This window comes from Spermophilus citellus, assembly GCF_964194105.1.
Source record: "Spermophilus citellus genome assembly, chromosome: 3".
Lineage (NCBI taxonomy): Eukaryota > Metazoa > Chordata > Mammalia > Rodentia > Sciuridae > Spermophilus > Spermophilus citellus.
This window is the reverse complement of record NC_138184.1, coordinates 226,213,876-226,230,473: the sequence shown is the minus strand read 5'-3', so window position 1 is coordinate 226,230,473 and position 16,598 is coordinate 226,213,876. Positions and strand designations below refer to the sequence as shown.

The following is a 16,598-nucleotide window of genomic DNA, read 5'->3' as shown; positions in this document are numbered from 1 at the left end:
AGACCCGGCTTTTCTGACCCAGCACAGAGACAGGGAGGCTCCTCAGGGTTCAATCATCCACAGAGCCAGGCCTGGCGCTGGCCAGGACCCAGGAGTAGACTGGGCAGCCCGATCACAGACACAGGGCTCAGGGTCCAGCAGAGAAAGGCAACTGAAACAGATGAGTGTGTGACACATGCCAGCCAGGAAAGGCAGCAGCTGCTCCAGGCCACGAGCGGGATTAGGCCAGGGCTAAAGGTGGGCAGGCACTGGGCAGAGCAGGCAGCACTGGTTCTTGGTGAGGGCAAGGGGGCTGTTCCTGGAAACTGAAGGCAGCACTTGGGAGTGAGGCACCCCCAGCTCTCCAAGGAAGCCTGGACACTGCTTGGCCACTGTGAGATCACTTCCTACTTGTAAAGGGGTCCTCGGATGGGGCTCAGGGCCCCATCTCTCACCAAGCATCTTCCAGGCTGTGACGGCTAGGGGGGCTGGCTCCCCTGAGGCCCACAGGTAGCTCAGAATGTGATGAGGGAGCCCTCAAAAGAGCCGCAGGATAGCACCTCCCACAAACAGGAGCAAAGCCAGGAGAGAAAGATCTGAGCGAGGTGACACTTCAGGCCTGGAGGAGGCCTCTAGATGTCCACCTGATTCGCCACAAAGCCCTGAACATGGACAAGCCCTGTGACTCTCCCCACAACAACAGCTGCCTTCCAGGTTTTAAGAAAATACACAGGATGAAGAACCACTGTGAATAATGCCACCTTGAAACGATGTCTGTGATCACTTTCCACAGCAGCTGTAAGTGCTCAGTAAATACTTGTTGGGCAACTAAATGAAAACAGCAGTACTTGAAGGAAAGACACAACACTGTAAAATTTTAAATGCAAGCCTCTGAAAGGGTGAATCAAAAATAAACACTTACATGTCCAATTTCCACAACCAACAAGTTTCTTTGTTTGTCATCTTTTAGGTAACACACCAGGACCATTGGTCCCTTGTGTCTATGAGCACTGGAAATGTGGCCAGTCTAAATGAAGAGGTCCAAGGGGGTTGAACGCAGAGTGATTTTCTTAGACTTAGTATGAAAAAAAAAAAAAGTGCAGTATGTTAAAATAAGAATATGTTGGCTATATTGGATTAAATAGAATACATTATGAATCCCACCAACTTGGGAGACGGAGACAGGAAGATGGCAAATTTGAGGCCAGCCTCAACAATTTATCAAGTCTCTCTTTCAAAATAAAAAATTTTTAAAGGGAGTGAGGGGCTAGGGATATACCACAGAGGTAGAATACTGCTGAAGAATACTGTAAAAAAAAAAAAAAAAAAAAAAAAAAAGAATTTCACAAACCAAATGCAGTAGCACACCTATAACCCCTGCAAGGCAAGAAACTGAGGCAGCAGGGTCACAAGTTCAGGTCAGTCTCAGCAACTTAGTGAGACCCCACTTCAAAATAAAATAAGAAAAGGGCGCCGGGTACGGGTCAGTGGTAGCATGTTCAAGGTCCTAGGTTTCATCCCCAGCACTACCCCCCCCACATAATACTAATAATAATACTAATAATAAAAATTCTACTTTTTTTTACTTTTTTAACGTGATTAATTGAAAACTTAAATTCATACATGGTTCACCTAAGGCTACTGCACAGCGCTCCTAGAAAAGAAACTTTCAAGCGGACAGAACAATAAAATAGAGATAATGTTAGGTGCCTGTGTGAACGTGCAGACCCCATATGACAATACAGGGTCCCCAGGACATGTACCCATAACTGGAACCTCAAATGCCAACTTGGCACCCCCGGCCCTGGGCCTAGCTAGGCTACCCAATGTGCGTACACTCTGCCCGCTAAGTGCCCATACTGGGGTTCAGGAGCAGACAGAAACAAGGTGCCACACCCATGCCATCTCCTTCAGTCTTGCTTCTCCAGCCTGCAAAGGGAGATGCCACGCCAGCTTCTGAGGATGGACATGACGGCCACCACACAGGAGCTTCTCCTGTACATGGAGGCTGTCCCCAGGCTTCACATTTGTTTGCTCATTTGATGGCTGCATTATGAACCAGATGCTGATTATCTCTATTTCCCCAAGGATGAAGACAAGACACAGAGAAGTCAAGGGACTCACCCAAGGGCACAAAGCTCCAGAGAGGTAGTTCTGAGATTCAAATCTAGGCCGCCAGTCTCTGGAGCAGGTTCGTACTCTCCCTATATAGGCTCCAACCACTTCACCAATGCAGAACAGTCTAGAACAATCTAGAAGCAATAACTAGGCAGGGGAGCTGCAGAGTAAGCTGTCAAACCTTTACAACTCTTCTCAAACAAAAGCTCCAGGGCCTTCCTTTAGGGTCTATTTAACAATCCTCCAGGCAGAGAAGCGAGGCCCACGGTCCCTGGACAAGCCCAGGCAGAGGGGCACATAAAAACATAGATGTTGTAATACCACATACAAACAAAGATGTTGTGTCCTCCATCAGGAGCACAGCGGGAGGCCCCGAGTGGGGTCCAGATCTCTCAGCCTGCCTCCCCTGTGGCTGGCTCTCATTCTACTCCCCGAGCTTGGGTTTGGGTTTGTAAGCCATCAAAGCATCAAAGGAAAAGGCAAGAGAGGACTGCCACAGGCAGGAACACCATCAGTGGCAAGAAGGGGCACTGACTGACAAGCAAGAAAACACACGCTTTCAACAGGTGCAAAAGCACCAACGGCAGGGCCACGCAGACTGGAGTTGGGCACAGGGGGCAGACCCTGCCCTCAGAGGACCGCGGCCAGCTCCACTCTCCACTCGGCCCAGTGGGGCCAAGGCACTGAGGGAGACGGTGACGGGGCCCAACTTCGAACAGAGAAACATGTGACTTAGAAAAATCTACATAAGAGTGATTAAAATTGTTTTAAATTTGATCAGAAAAAAAGAGCAACAAACCAAGAGGAATCTGAAGCCGGGTGCACAGCATACGCCTAGAATGCTGTGCTACTTGGGAGGCTGCAGCAGGAAGACAGCAAGTTCAAGGCCAGCCTCAGCAACTTAGTGAGACCCTGTCCTGAAATCTTAAAAATACATAAAAAGGGTGGGGAGGTATAGACCGGTAGTAGAGCATCCCTAGGTTCAATCCCCAGTGGGGGGGGAGTAGAAGGTGGGGATGTGGCTCAGGGATAAGAGCACTTGCTTGTCTGTCATGCATGAGGCCCTGGGTTCCATCTCCAGCACAGCAAGACAAAGAAAGCAGCCCCTGCCTATACACTCTGTGCCCCACACAGCAGAGGAATAAGGGGCTAAAAAAAATGTTTTGTTTTGTTTTTTAAAAAAAGAGAGAAAGGACTGGGGATGTGGCTCAAGCGGTAGCGCGCTCGCCTGGCATGCTTGCAGCCCGGGTTCGATCCTCAGCACCACATACCAACAAAGATGTTGTGTCCGCCGAAAAAACTGAAAAATAAATATTGAAATTCTCAAAAAATAAAAAAATTAAAAAAGAGAGAAAATTGAGTAAAGGAAAGGAACAGAATTAAGCCAAATGGAAATGAGCAATAAAAAATATTTTGTGGGCTAGGGATGTGGCTCAAGGGGTAGCGCGCTCGCCTGGCATGCGTGCGGCCAGGGTTTGATCCTCAGCACCACATACAAACAAAGATGTTGTGTCCACCAAAAACTAAAAAAATAAATATTAAAATTCTCAAAAAAAAAAAAATTTTGTGGTTGTTGTTGGGGATGGAACAAAGGGCCTCGTGCATGCTACGAGTGCTCTGCCACTGAGCTGCATCCCCAGCCCCAACAAAAAGTTTTAATGATTCTTACTAGTAAATAAATATCTAAATAAATATAAACAGTAATCAGAGTAACCCCAAGGAAGAGCATTTAATCTTTATTTTCCCTTACCTGCCAGGGAAGCAGGACAGGAAAAAGGCTGTCTCTACCCCTGGGAGTCAGAACGGCAGCAAAAGTCCTAAAAATGTGCATAATCTATAGTCTTACCATTTTCTTCTGGGAATTTGTCCAAAGGAAATGATCAGACAAATGTACAAGGATGTAGGTAATAAACAGCATACCCTTTCCATAAATAGGATACTGAGCAGCCTTCTAGAATAATGTCTCCAGTCAACATGTGCTTACTATGTGCCAGCCACTGTCCCAAGCAAGGTATATGTGTGACCTTGCAGATCCTCAGCATGGTCAAGACTGAGACCCTGGCTTTGTTATGACACCCCCTCCCCATTTCAGGTGAGGCAACTGAGGGACAGAAAACCTCCCATCTCCCTACAGGGTCTCTTCTAGTTATGAGCTCCCTGAGGGCTCAAGGCAGCATGTCTCAGAGTGCCACAAGAGATAAGGCAGGCTTGGGACACAGCTCCGAGTCCAGCTTGGTCCCTTACTTCACAAAGGGAACCAGACCAGAAAGCGGTATTCCAACTACAGGGATGCCTGTGCAGGCCCAAGCAGAATGGGACTCTAGGAAGATAGGCCCAGAGCCATGAGGCCACTTGCCACAGCTTTCCCAGCCAGGTAGAGGCAGAGCAGGGACAAGAACCCAGGTCTTTTTGCTTCCCACTCCAAGAGCTGCCAGATAAGAAAATGACTGAGGAACACTCTCTCCCCATGTACCATCCTCCACAAAGCCCCACCTTTGCTATGAAACAGCAGTAATAGGAAACTGGTCCAACAGCCATGATGGAAAAGAGCCTAGAATAGAAGGGAGCCCAGCAGCCCACTGACAACAGAAACTCCAGGCAGGACAGCCATGTTCGACTTCCTTCTGCACCCGAGTTGGTAACAGCAAGGATGCACTTACTTTCAATGCTGACACATATATTTGAATGAAATTTTTTTTGCATGCGTGGTACCAGGGATTGAACGCAGGGGTGGCTCTACCACTGAGCTACACCGTCAGCCCTTTCTATTTTTTGAGACCTACTAAGTTGCCCAGGCTGACCTCCAGCTTGTGATCCTTCTGCCTCCCAGCCTCCCACATAGCTAGAATCAGAGGCGTGCACCACCACGATTGGCTTAAATGAAAAAAAAAATTAAATGTATTTTTATTTGTTTTTGGAACAAGCATCTTTCCATGCATGCTACACCCATGCAACTCATGGACAGGAGTGATACTCCTGAGTGCCACCGCCTGGTTGGAGATTCAAGACACCCAAAAGAATATTAGAGCAAAGAAGAGTCTGATCCATCCTAAGTTATACTCTAACAGCTTCCGTGAGTTAGGCTCCAGGGTGGTTTGATTCTCAAAAAGCTTCCCTAGAAGCCATCTGTCCAGGCTGACCCGGTGCCAGTTGGCCAAACCTTCTCTAGTCCATCCATGTGAGGGAGTAGCACCTGACTTGGAGTTGGAACACCAGGCAAAATCCCTGGCTCTGTGGCCTCAGGAAGGCTACTCTAAGTCATACGCTATCCTGTGTGCAAAACGGACAGGTCACTTGCCAACCTAAAAAAGAGGTTCCTCAGGCTGGGGATGTGGCTCAAGCGGTAATGTGCTCGCCTGGCATGTGCGGGGCAGGGGCACTGGGTTCGATCCTCAGCACCACAAAAAAAAAAAAAAAAAAAAATGTTGTGTCCACTGAAAACTGAAAAATAATATTAAAAAAAAAAAAGAGGTTCCTCAGAGAACACAAGTGGAAGCCACGTGGTGGTGAAGAGGCCTCCTCCAGTCTCCAGGACGGGGCTGGAAGATGAAAGAGCGTTAACAGGCACACTGTGCACCTGCATGGCCTGCTCACCTCCCTGGCCTACTCCAGAGCAGGCTCCATGCAGCCCAGGCTCCATGTTGCCCCTTGCCCTGCGCCTGTGCAGTGAAGTGCAGCTGGGAGGCAGAAGGAAACAATCGGATTAAACTAACTCAAGTTACCTGTGTAGTACAAAGTGAATGCAGCAACATGGGTCAATGTTCACACAGTGCCATTGGGAGTTGAAGGGGTTTGCCCCAAACCTTAGTACTCTCAAGCGATGCTTGCTTTCCAAAAAAAGGCAGAGCTCCCTCCTTGTCTGTGCCAACGGTGTGAAGACAGCTGGCAAAGGGCTCACAGGTACAAATGCACAGTGTGGGTACAGTCAGGGCGAGCCCACTTACGTGCACCCCATCCCCCACTCCTGTCTGAACCTTCCCAGAATACCCTGTGTCCTGCAAGGGGAAGCACCAGCCCCCCAATGGTTTCTTAGAACATGGGATGGTGGAAAAAAATAGAGGAGGAAGCATTAATAATTCCTTCCCCAGAGTCCTGCCTGTCTGACCCACCTGTCCCCTACAGATACACAGAATCCACCATGTTCACTACCACCTTGCTGTGCCTTGAATACCTCTATGTGCCTTCAGGCCCCAGCCGCTCTAGGCCTGGCAATCATCTGAGGAAAGAAGAAATAGATGATGCTAGAAGACAACATGTGGTACTTAGGAGGAAGGGCTGTTTTGTTGGTAAGGTATCCTGGGTCAGAGGCCATGGATTGAGTAGAATGAGGGAAGTTTTCCACCTGGCTGACCTTGAGGTCATGCAGCCTATGAAAAGGCTGGGGAGCTTTCCCAGCCCCCCTTCTGACCTTGAGGGCAGGGAACTTGATGAGTCTCCCCAGGTCTCTGAGCTTTGCCCTGGTTTTCTGAAAATCTGGGCTTTATTGCTCCCACTCCCAGTGCCTTCTGACCTCTGCTGCTGCTGAGCCTTTGTCCCCAGGGCAGCCAAGCCCAGCACTTCCTGTATCCTCTCCCCCAACCTCCCCTTTGTTCTCCTGCTTTCTGAGGTGCCAGATGCAACTGGGCCACACAGTAGGAGCTACATAAATGGATCTGGAACAAACACAGCTTCCCTGCCTACCAGCACCCACATGAGTATTCCCTTTTGCAGAATTCCTAGAACCCTGGTGTGCAAAGTCCTACATAAGTAGCCACTCCTGAAGCGGCTATTTCATTCCTAAAGTAGCCAACTGCCCAAATGACCAAGAGAGTGACAGAGAAAGAAATGGATCTGGCCCATTCCAGACCTCTCCAATAGGAGGCCTTTAGGGAGCCTGGCCTGAGTAATGCCCAGGTCAGCAGGTCCCACAGTGAAAGTCACGGCCAGGGTGGAGACCACCCCCAGAACAGGAAGCAAGACAAACTGGTTCAGGAGAGCTTCCAGTCTCCAAACAGAATCATCATTCCTAGCCTTTCCCCATCACAAGGTTGTCTTGGGAAACACAGGGCCCACTATAATACCCTACGTGGGACAGACAGGCCTGAGGGAGCCCCACCAGGAAGGGTCTGGATGCTGAGACTGGGACCCTCCAGTAAGGTCCCTCTGAGCTCCCCCAACATACCTAACCCCAGCTGGTGCTCCTTCTCTGCTTAGCCTAGGCTTGAACCAAACAGGAAGAAATCCACATTTCTCCACCTTACTCTCTCTAGGATGTCACTGCACTCACAACCAGGGTAGGCGGGCAAACTGGGAACTTCAGGAGTGAGCAGGCAAGGGTGAGAAGAGCCCAGCCAGGCCAGCTGGAATGCTCAAAGGAACTCCATTCTAAAAAAAACCACGAACTCTAGGGGAAAACAAAGGGGAAACTGAACAAGTCATCTAGCTGACAAAGCCCAGTTCCTGCACACACAATAGTAGCCATATGGCGCACACACACGTAGTCATGGTCCACTTCCAGGCCCAGAGTCCTGCCTGCCCGCGCCATCCCCAGGGTGCAGCACTCCCCAGGCACACGTGCTCAGGGGCCAGCAGGCCTTTCCAGGCCACCTGCCAGGACATCCCCCCCACCCTGCCCCACCAGGGCTGCTTCTCCCAACAGCTTCTCCTGGATCCTGGCTGGCTTGGCCTGGTGTCCCTCATCTGGATTTTGACCCTGGTTCTCCTGCATCCCTCTTTCTAAGAGATCAAGGCGAGTCAGAGGACCACCCTCTTCCCTGGGAGTGAGCAGTGCAGAGGGAGAGCCAGGCACCACCTTTCCCCAGTCCTATCAGCTTCCTCTCCTTCCTTTTCCTAGTCCCCTTCTTCCTGCCCCAGGAGGTGAGGTGGCTCACAGGTCCTGTGTATGGTGTGCCTTCCAGGCCCCATGCAGGCTCAGGGAGGCACTTCTCTTGTTTTCCCGGAGACAAAGTGATGGACAAGTTTTCTCTAGCCTTGGCCTTTAGTAGGAAAGGAACTTCGCAAAATAATCTGCCCCCTGCCCCCAAATCCTGTCCTGCAACACAGGAAAACCTAACAGTCCCCTGCTTCCTCCAGCCCTGGACACAGGACCGGGGTGGCTGAGAGAAGCCGAGAGAGGCCAGAAGATCAGATGCTCATGGAGCTTCCTCAGTGCCAAATGGTTCTGTCACTTTCAGAGCTGTGACAAATAAACCCTCCACCAACGGGCTGGGGATAGAGCTCAATTGGTAGAGTGCTCCCCTCACATGCATAAGGCCCTGGGTTCAACCCCCAGCACCACAAAACAAAAACAAAACAAAACAAAAACCCTCCACCAAAGCACTGGCCAAAACAAGAGGGTTTCTTGGGCTCTGAAATATTGCCCCTTTCCACAAAGAGGTTCCCTCCCTGGAAGCACAGGCTCCTGGGAGGCTCTGTTTATGTAACAGCCTAAGTCTGCTCAGCCCACAGGGGGCTCTTTCCTGACACACCCAAGAAGTTGCTGTTTCCCTCCACCTTGGAAGGTGGGGACACTGCCTTGCAGGACGGAAGCAATATGGTTTGGCAGATGGAGAGCTCTACAGCAGGAAGCATACAGGGCCGAAATGGGAGAAGGAGTCTGGATTTTTTTGAAGCCTGCCTACAGCAGAAAAGCTGGGGCGACAGAAGTGAGAAAGCCAGCAGGGGTGGGGGTAACAGAGACAGATTCCAAGAGAGAGGTTGGGAAGGAGGAGAAGAGGGAAGGAGCCAGGAGGCCTCCCCAGAGAGCAGGGCAGCAGGGATGGGGAAGGGATGGCAGAGAGCTGAGGACAGATGGGTGAGGAGCAACTGGACTGGTCTGGTGACAGTGAGACATCAAGTCCCAGGATTTCATGATAGCAATACCAAACTTCCAGGCTAAGCAGATGGAACAGTGGGGTATTTCCAAACCACATTGGGGAAGTTGGTCAAGAAGGAGGGGAAATTCTGCCTGTTATGATGAATTTAAAATAAAAAACCCAAGTGTATCCCAGAATCATAGCCTTCACAGCACAGAAGAGTCTCCCTCATTCTGTGACTGTCCACCAAATATCTTCACCACTCTAAAGGGCTGGGGAGTTCACCTTGGAGTTAATCAAGAACTTCATATTTCCTCCAGGTGACATTGAAGCTCAGGGAAGGTTTTTCCCTACCCCACCACCTTCAGATCTAGGGGGAAAAAAGTACATCTTCTCTGTTTGGGGCCCTGGGCTCACACAAATGCCATCCCCTGGTCCCCAGCCACAATGATGATTCAGACCATTTACTCAGATCCATGTTAATGAGTTTTCTCAGTCACCTAATTAGTTCAGAGTGAACTTAGCCTTGAGAGGGAGGAGATGAGAGCAGGTTGGGAAAAGGACAGAAGGAAGTCAGATTGGAATGTTACAATAAGAGGGCAGGCCCCAAGTTCTAAATGGGGCCTTCTACTCCCAAGGAACCCAATATTCCTTCCCCAGCTACAGGGAGGCTAAAAACAGAAAGGGGGTGTTCAGGGTGCAGGAGCCCCAAGAGCCTCACACAAGGGGATGAAGATAGGAATGTAACCCTAACTGTAAGGACCAAGTAGTGGACAGGCCCCTGTCCACTCCACGTCATCAGCAACTGGCCTTAACTCTCCTTGCATTACCACTAAGGCCAGACCCACCACCTGCTGGTGGGCGTCTCCCTTCAAACAGAGTGAGAGAAGGAAGCAGATGGCCAAGGGTGAGGGCCATCTGCCCAAGCTTGCTGGAAGGTCACCATGCCACTGGGGTGCCTGTAGGTACAGCAGGCTCCCACTACTTCAGAGGCAGTCGAGCATCTGCCAGCAGCGTGCCGCGGCTTACTGTGCCCCTCAGCAGCCACAAGTCCAGGACTCAAGAGCCCACAGAAAAGAAAACTGGGAAGCGCAGTAGCCTGGGGTTTCCGGTCCCTGACGCCAGGCACAGCGTCCCTGGAGGTCAGTCGGCGCCCGCCAGCCTCGCGCAAGCCTTCAGAGTGAGCAGGCGCGGTTGCCCAGCGCGGTCGCGACCCGACCAAGCCGCCAAGGGACCAGCCGACGCCTCCCACGCGATCGCGGCGCTCCAGCCCCGCGTCAGGCCTGGCCCGCGCCCGCCAGGCCGCGGCGGCATTGGAGGTGTGAGTCGGGAGAGGGAGCCTCGGCGAGCGCCACCCTCCTAGGCCAGCGGGCGCTGGGCCCGGGAAGGCTGCCATCCACTAAGGAGAGGCTCCGAACCCCAGCCCCATCGCTGGGAAGGGCCCAGGAAGCAGCTAAGAAACCTCCAGAGTCTCGGCCCCACCTCTCAGCCCGCGGAGGCTATCAGTCGCGTCCACCCTCCCTGGCCATGCCTGACCAGATCTGGGCCCAGCCCCCATTCCCCACCCCGCAACTCCGAGCGCACCCGTCCCCGGGGCGACACCACTCTGGAGCACAATGAAAGGAAAACGTGTCCCGTGGCTCGTTACCGATCCCCAAATCCCAAAGTGTCCCTGGACGAGATACGCCAAAGCCTGAACCTGGGCTCTACAGCGCAGATGAGCAAACCGCGTGGCCCAGACCTCGGGCGCGTAAGGACCCCTGAGGGTGAAAGCTGGGTGGGTCTGGGCCCGTGGAACCCCGGGCGGGGGATGGAGGGGCCAGCACACTCAGGCTCCCGCAGCCCCCGGCTCTGCTCACCCTCGATGGAGATGACGTGCTCCCGGATCTGGTTCTGCAGTGCCAAATCCTCGATGCGCTCGATCAGATCATAGATGGCGTAGATGTTAGGATGCACGGACTCGAAGCGCTGGATCTCGGCCCGGATGGCCGCCGAGTTGGAGAGCGCGAACTGCTGGGGGGGCCCACCGGCCAGCTGCTGCGAGGGGCCGCCGCCCCCGGCCCCGGGCCCCGCGCCGCCGAACTGCCCGCCGCCCCCCGCGCCGCCGCCGCCGCCGCCGGCCCCCGGAGCCGCCAAGCTCTGCTGCTGCTGAGGGCTCTGCCCCCCGCCCGCCTGGAAGTTCATGGCTCCGGAGCCGCGGGGCCCGAGGCGGGCCCGACCTGGGCCCGGGGCGGCGCGGCGGCGGCGGCTAGCGGGCTCGCGGGGCTGGCCAGGCCGGGACTACGGAGCGAGCGGCGCAGGACTAGTGCATGGGGCCGGGGACCGGGGGCCGAGGCCAGGAGGCACCTCCGCACACGCTGTGGCCGCCGCCGGGAGCTTCTCGGCGCCGCGATCCCGCTGCCTCGGAGCAGCCTCCAGCGGCAACAACAACGGGACCGGGAGCGCGCGGCCGGGGCCCTCCCCCCGCGTCATGCGCACGCACCGCCGCCCCCGCCGGCTCCGGCACACGCAGCCGGAGCCCCCCTCCCCGTTTACCTCCGCCCCCGCCCCTCTGCGCCCCCGCCCCTCGCTCGCTCGCTGGCGTTGCAGCCTCCACCCCTGAGCTGCGCGCTCCGGCCCCGTCCCCGCCTACCCGGCCTCGGCCCTTCCGCCCGCTCGCTAGCCCCCCCCCCACAGCTCGCTCTCGGGCCACCGGAGCCGCGACACTGCTGTCCCGGCCCCTTTCGGGCCGACTGTCGCTTTCGCCTCCTTGCGCTGGTCTGGGCGGGTGTCGTATCTCTGGGCAATGCCCTAGTAGTGCCCTGCGCCTGAGGGAGCTGATAAACGCGACTGATTCGCAGCGAAGCCCTCCGAGGCTCAAGTGCGCCTCGTTTATACGGTCCTGCCTTCAGTGCAGCACAGACTCTCCTGTACCCGGGCCCTGAGGTCAGCCCTAGAGACTACTCCGCCCCGGGGTTTTCTCTCCCTGGCGCCCCGCCCCGGTCTCCTCTGCTGGCTACAGCTCAGAGGCTGGTTCCCGGCCGCTCTTTCCACTTCTCCCTGAGAGCTTCATCTCAGAGTCGGTGGAAATGACAGTGATGAACAATATCTTCGCCCTTCTTATGACCGGCTTCTTCTAAAAGATCCTCCGTGCCAGGCTGGGGAGGGTTCGCTGAATGCTGCCCAAGGTGCACAGAGGAAAAGAGGGAGGAATCAATTGTGCTCTCTCCCCCCTATCAAGAGACTCATTGGAGCCCCCATGGCTCGCCCCCATGGCTCTTAAAATTTTCCTTGTTCTCACCTCCGTGTCCATCCTGCCATTTCTCTCCTGAGGCTAGAGAGCTCCCTTCAGTGTCCCAAATGTCCCAGTTTCTCTGCATTCTCATTGCTGAAGCTATCTGCAGTTCTGCTAGCCCCCATACCCAACACATATACACTCCCTAAAACCCAGCCAATAAATCTGCCAGAACTACCCCAAGGGATCTTTTGAGTAACACTGGCGCATATTTCCCAGGTCAAGCAGGATCTTTTCCTAGCATAAAGATGTCTGCCATTCAGCTACTTATACAACTCTGCTCCAGTTACCAACCAACACAGTCACCATTCCTAAATTTTACTTCCAAAGGTGCAAACTAGGGACCTCCCAAGCTCCTGAGAGATGTAAGTTTGGCTATATGACCTTAAGGATGTCTTGTACCCTCTCTGAACTTCATCTGCAAAATAGATTGGTTCAACAAAAAACCTAGTTCTGTTGGTTTTCATTTCTAAAAGCAACCCTAACATCTCTTTTAGATGCTTAATTAGAATTGACATCAAGGAGCTTTACCAAATATACTTTCTCAGAGAGATGCTAAGAGGAAAGGGCTCCTCCAATATGTTGCCCTAACCACCAGCACATACCTGTCTTAAAAATGGTGGGCTGTCCACAGTCTGTCTCTTCCATTAGTATAACAGCCACATGAGGGCATTTTGTTCCTAGCATCTTGCACAATGCCTGGTAAATAGTATGTATATATTTAATGAATATTTGTAGCATAGATGAAGGAAAGGGGGTAGAGATAAGTTAGTTCTGTAAATTTTTTTTTAACCCAAGATTGAATCCAGCCAGGGCTTTACCATTAAGCTACATCCCCATCCTATTATTTATTTATTTATTTATTTATTTATTTTGAGATAGTCTCACTAGTTGTTCAGGACCCCGCTAAGTTCCTGAGTCTGGCCTTCAACTTGTGGTCCTTCTGCCTCAATCTCCAGAGTCGTTGGGATTACAAGCATATGCCACTGACATTAGTTCTGTACTTCATAAATCTAAACCAAAGCAACATTTTGGGCACTTGCTCCCACAAGTAGGTATGAGGTATTGGGAAGACTAGGGTAGATTATTTTGAATCAAGACTATTCTGTAGGGCTGAGGGTATAGCTCAGTGGAAGAGCACTTGCTTAGAACGTACCAGGCCCTGGGTTACATCCTCAGCACCTGATCATCCCCACAAAGACTAATGTATAAAATCCAGGATGAGTAATTCCTGTGGCTACAGAGAGCCCAGAGGAAAGAGGGAAAATCCCACTGCAAATATTTACTGTGTACAAATCTTACATAGTTTTCACATTTGTTTAATAAAATACCGAATTTCTCGCTTTTCAATGGACTTATGAGGTATATTTTAGAAACGAAGAAACATGTTTATGAGATTTAACAATCCACCAGAGAATGAGTTGCTGATGAGCACAGATTAAGGGATCAGGTCTTGTGCTCAAAGTCCACTCTTCTTTCACAGTTCTGTGAGAGTAAGACCGAGGAGGGGCCAGTCCTGAAGAAGATAGGTATCCTCAGCTGGCCAGATGAGACAGCTCACGCCTACTGAGCTCTGGGCTGAAGCGTCAACTTGGAAGGCCAAGTTGCTTCCTGGCATCCACTCTGACATAGGGAAAGCCGGGGTAGTGGCCACCTGAGCTCTCAAGCGCTCTCATCACTGCATCACTAACAAGGGTGCTCTGACGTGCTCAGCTGACGTTGGTGTCTGGAGTGACAGATGCCCTGGCTGCTGGCGGCGAAGGGGACGAATCCTGCCGAGGTCAAAATCTCTGCTGAATAGCACAATTACCCGAGTCGCCCCCGCCAGCCCCGACTGCGGCGGACAGGAGGACAGCCTGAGCAGCGGACCGAGCCCCGCACGTGGGTCCGCAGGGCGGAAGGCGGGCAATGCCAGCGCGGACTACAAATCCCACAATGCTCGGGGCCGCGGCGGCTGGTTAGGAGCGGTGCCTCAGGTGTCTGCGACCTCAGCGCCTCCCGCCCGGAAGTGCCCGAGGGGCCGAGATGGAGCTGGCGGAGCCGGGCGGTGAGTCCCCGCGCTTTGGCCGCGCCCACCCCGCCGCCCCAGGTCTGGGCTGGGCCGCCCTCGCCCCGCCCCGGGATCGGCTGTGCCCTCCTGTGGCTCGGGGGGCAGAAAGATGGGAGGGGTGATGGAGCAGTGGGGGTGGGGAGGGCGCAGTCTTGGGTTCCCGGACTGGATCTGGGTCTGGCGGCCGCTGGGTTTGGAGAGGCTTCCCGTGGAGGCGCGGAATCGAGCTGCCGCGGGGAGGGTTTGGGTGGACCAAGAGGGGACCTGCTGGGTGGGTGGCAGCGCGCGGAGACTCCAGATTGCCCAAGGGCGGATTTTGACGTTTAGTGTGGGGGAAGCTTTGGGAAGGAGTCCCGTGCCGCGGGTGGGGTTTGGGTAAATGGTAAGGCTAGAAATGCAGGGGTGGGGTGAGGTGGGCTTGAAGACCCTTTTTCAGCCTCTTGGAGAAACTTAGTTACAGAGCATTATATGAACTTGGGGTGAAATAGGCGAAGGAGTAAACAAAACTTTGAGATGAAGTGATCAAAAGAACAGGTAAGCTTTAGGGTGAAGTTTGATGGGGGTTAAGTTTAGGGAACCGGCTGTTTAGAAGGTCAAACACCTTCCTGGAGATAGGGTTTCTGTGAATTGAGCTAGAAGACCTAGAACTCAGGTTACAAAGTTAGGACTTTCGATTTGGTGATGGGAAGGGGCAAAACATGGCAAATTTGGGATGACTGGGATATAGAGCAGTCTGTACCAGGGATGGTTAAGGGAACAGAAGAATCAGGACTGTGGGAGAATTGTGGCAGGGTGGGGTCAGAAGCCTGTTGAAGTTATGAGGGCTCCTGACCAGAGAGCCAGCCCCTCACCTGTTCTTTGTGCCCTCTCCAGCTCGGTAGCACGGCAGGCAGGTGCCATGGCCTTGATTGAAGGGGTGGGTGATGAGGTGACCATCCTTTTTGCGGTGCTTGCCTGCCTTCTGGTGCTGGCCCTTGCCTGGGTCTCAACACATACCACGGAGGGCTCCGATACCCTGCCCCAACCACCGGGGACTTCAACGCCAGCCCAGCCCAGCGAAGTCATGGCAGCCACTGACAGCATCAGAGGAGAGGCTCCAGGGGCCGAGTCCCCCAGCTTGAGACACAGAGGTCAAGCTGCACAGCCAGAGCCTGGAGTCACTGCAACAACACCACCCCCAGACTCCCCACAGGAGCCCCTCGTGCTACGGCTCAAATTCCTCAATGATTCGGAGCAGGTGGCCAGAGCCTGGCCTCACGACACCATTGGCTCCTTGAAAAGGTAAGCGGGAAAGAGGGTAGGAATCAAATGCTAAAGAATGGGGTGAGATAGACTGGGCCACCAGAAATATCTGAGACTCCTCCCTTATTTTCAGTTTGAGGGAATGGAGCTGCCCAAAGTGTACACTGTTCTTGTTCCCCTGCAACAGACTGCCCCCCAGAGGCCACTGCCTGGGTGGTGTGTGGAGGGCAAAAGGGAAGAATGGGAGCCTTGCTCTGGGCAAGGGACTAGGATTGCCTGAGGCCTGCTCTCTTACCCAGGTCCCTCTCTCCTCAGGACCCAGTTTCCCGGCCGGGAACACCAGGTGCGACTCATCTACCAAGGCCAGCTTCTAGGAGACGACAGTCAGACGCTGGGCAGCCTTCACCTCCCTCCCAACTGCGTACTCCACTGCCACGTGTCAACGAGGGTCGGTTCCCCACATCCCCCCTGCCCACCGGGGTCAGAGCCAGGCCCCTCCGGGCTGGAAATCGGCAGCCTGCTGCTGCCCCTGCTGCTGTTGCTGCTCCTCCTGCTCTGGTACTGCCAGATCCAGTACCGGCCCTTCTTTCCCCTGACCGCCACCCTGGGCCTAGCCGGCTTCACCCTGCTCCTCAGTCTCCTGGCCTTTGCCATGTACCGCCCATAGTGCCTCCACGGGCTCTTGGTGGTGTAGCCAACCCCTCTGGACCTCACTCCCCACGTCGTGGTGGGAGCTGCTGTCTGCCCAGGCCAGCTTCTCCAGCCTGCCTCTTCCCATTACCCTGGAGCCCAGCCCTGCGTCGCAGGGGACTCCGGGAACTGGCAGAGTCCCGCCCCTGTGATCTCCATGGCTCTGGACCACCTTCTGGGGCTGCTGGCCCTCAGCCTTCACTGACAGTTGGCTCTTCAGGGTCAGGCACTTGCTGTCGTTGCCTTGGCCCTGAACAAAGACGGCCCACTCCCCTAGGCCCGTCTTAGTGCTCTGCCTTTGGACTCAGCCATCCTTAGTCCCAAGACCTCCTTGGCTGATTTGGGCATCTTTGGACTGTGGGAGGCTGGTGACAGGGAGCTGGGAGGGGCAGAGGCATTCTCTGGAACTTGTGCAGATTAAAATAACTGTGAAGTTTTCACTCTGTTGTGT

The 16,598-nt window shown here is 53.7% G+C and overlaps 2 protein-coding genes across 4 annotated transcripts in view; one reads left to right on the top strand and one right to left on the bottom strand.

The window, feature by feature from the left end:
* Positions 1 to 11,806, bottom strand: part of AGAP3 (ArfGAP with GTPase domain, ankyrin repeat and PH domain 3) — a 53,271-nt gene extending 41,465 nt beyond the window's left edge. The window contains exon 1 of one of the 3 annotated variants that reach the window (XM_081287725.1): positions 10,751 to 11,806. In XM_081287725.1, the coding sequence (XP_081143851.1) occupies positions 10,751 to 11,075 (325 nt within the window). In that variant the 5' untranslated portion in view covers positions 11,076 to 11,806. The remainder of the gene's footprint in view (positions 1 to 10,750) is intronic. The other 2 variants (XM_081287726.1, XM_081287729.1) reach the window with 2 other exon arrangements.
* Positions 11,807 to 14,057: 2,251 nt separating this feature from the next.
* On the top strand, positions 14,058 to 16,571 carry TMUB1 (transmembrane and ubiquitin like domain containing 1). Its single transcript, XM_081286834.1, has 3 exons — positions 14,058 to 14,212; positions 15,089 to 15,496; positions 15,773 to 16,571. Exons 2-3 carry the CDS (start codon positions 15,114 to 15,116, stop codon positions 16,122 to 16,124), a joined length of 735 nt encoding a protein of 244 aa, XP_081142960.1. The 5' UTR covers positions 14,058 to 14,212; positions 15,089 to 15,113; the 3' UTR covers positions 16,125 to 16,571.
* The last annotated feature ends 27 nt before the right edge of the window (positions 16,572 to 16,598 follow it).

Bases quoted from the DNA above. Each gene is read 5' to 3' on its own strand.
- TMUB1 (XM_081286834.1), top strand. From the start codon at position 15,114: ATGGCCTTGATTGAAGGGGTGGGTGATGAGGTGACCATCCTTTTTGCG. The intron at 15,497-15,772 runs GTAAGCGGGAAA...CTCTCTCCTCAG, and splicing joins ACCATTGGCTCCTTGAAAAG to GACCCAGTTTCCCGGCCGGG.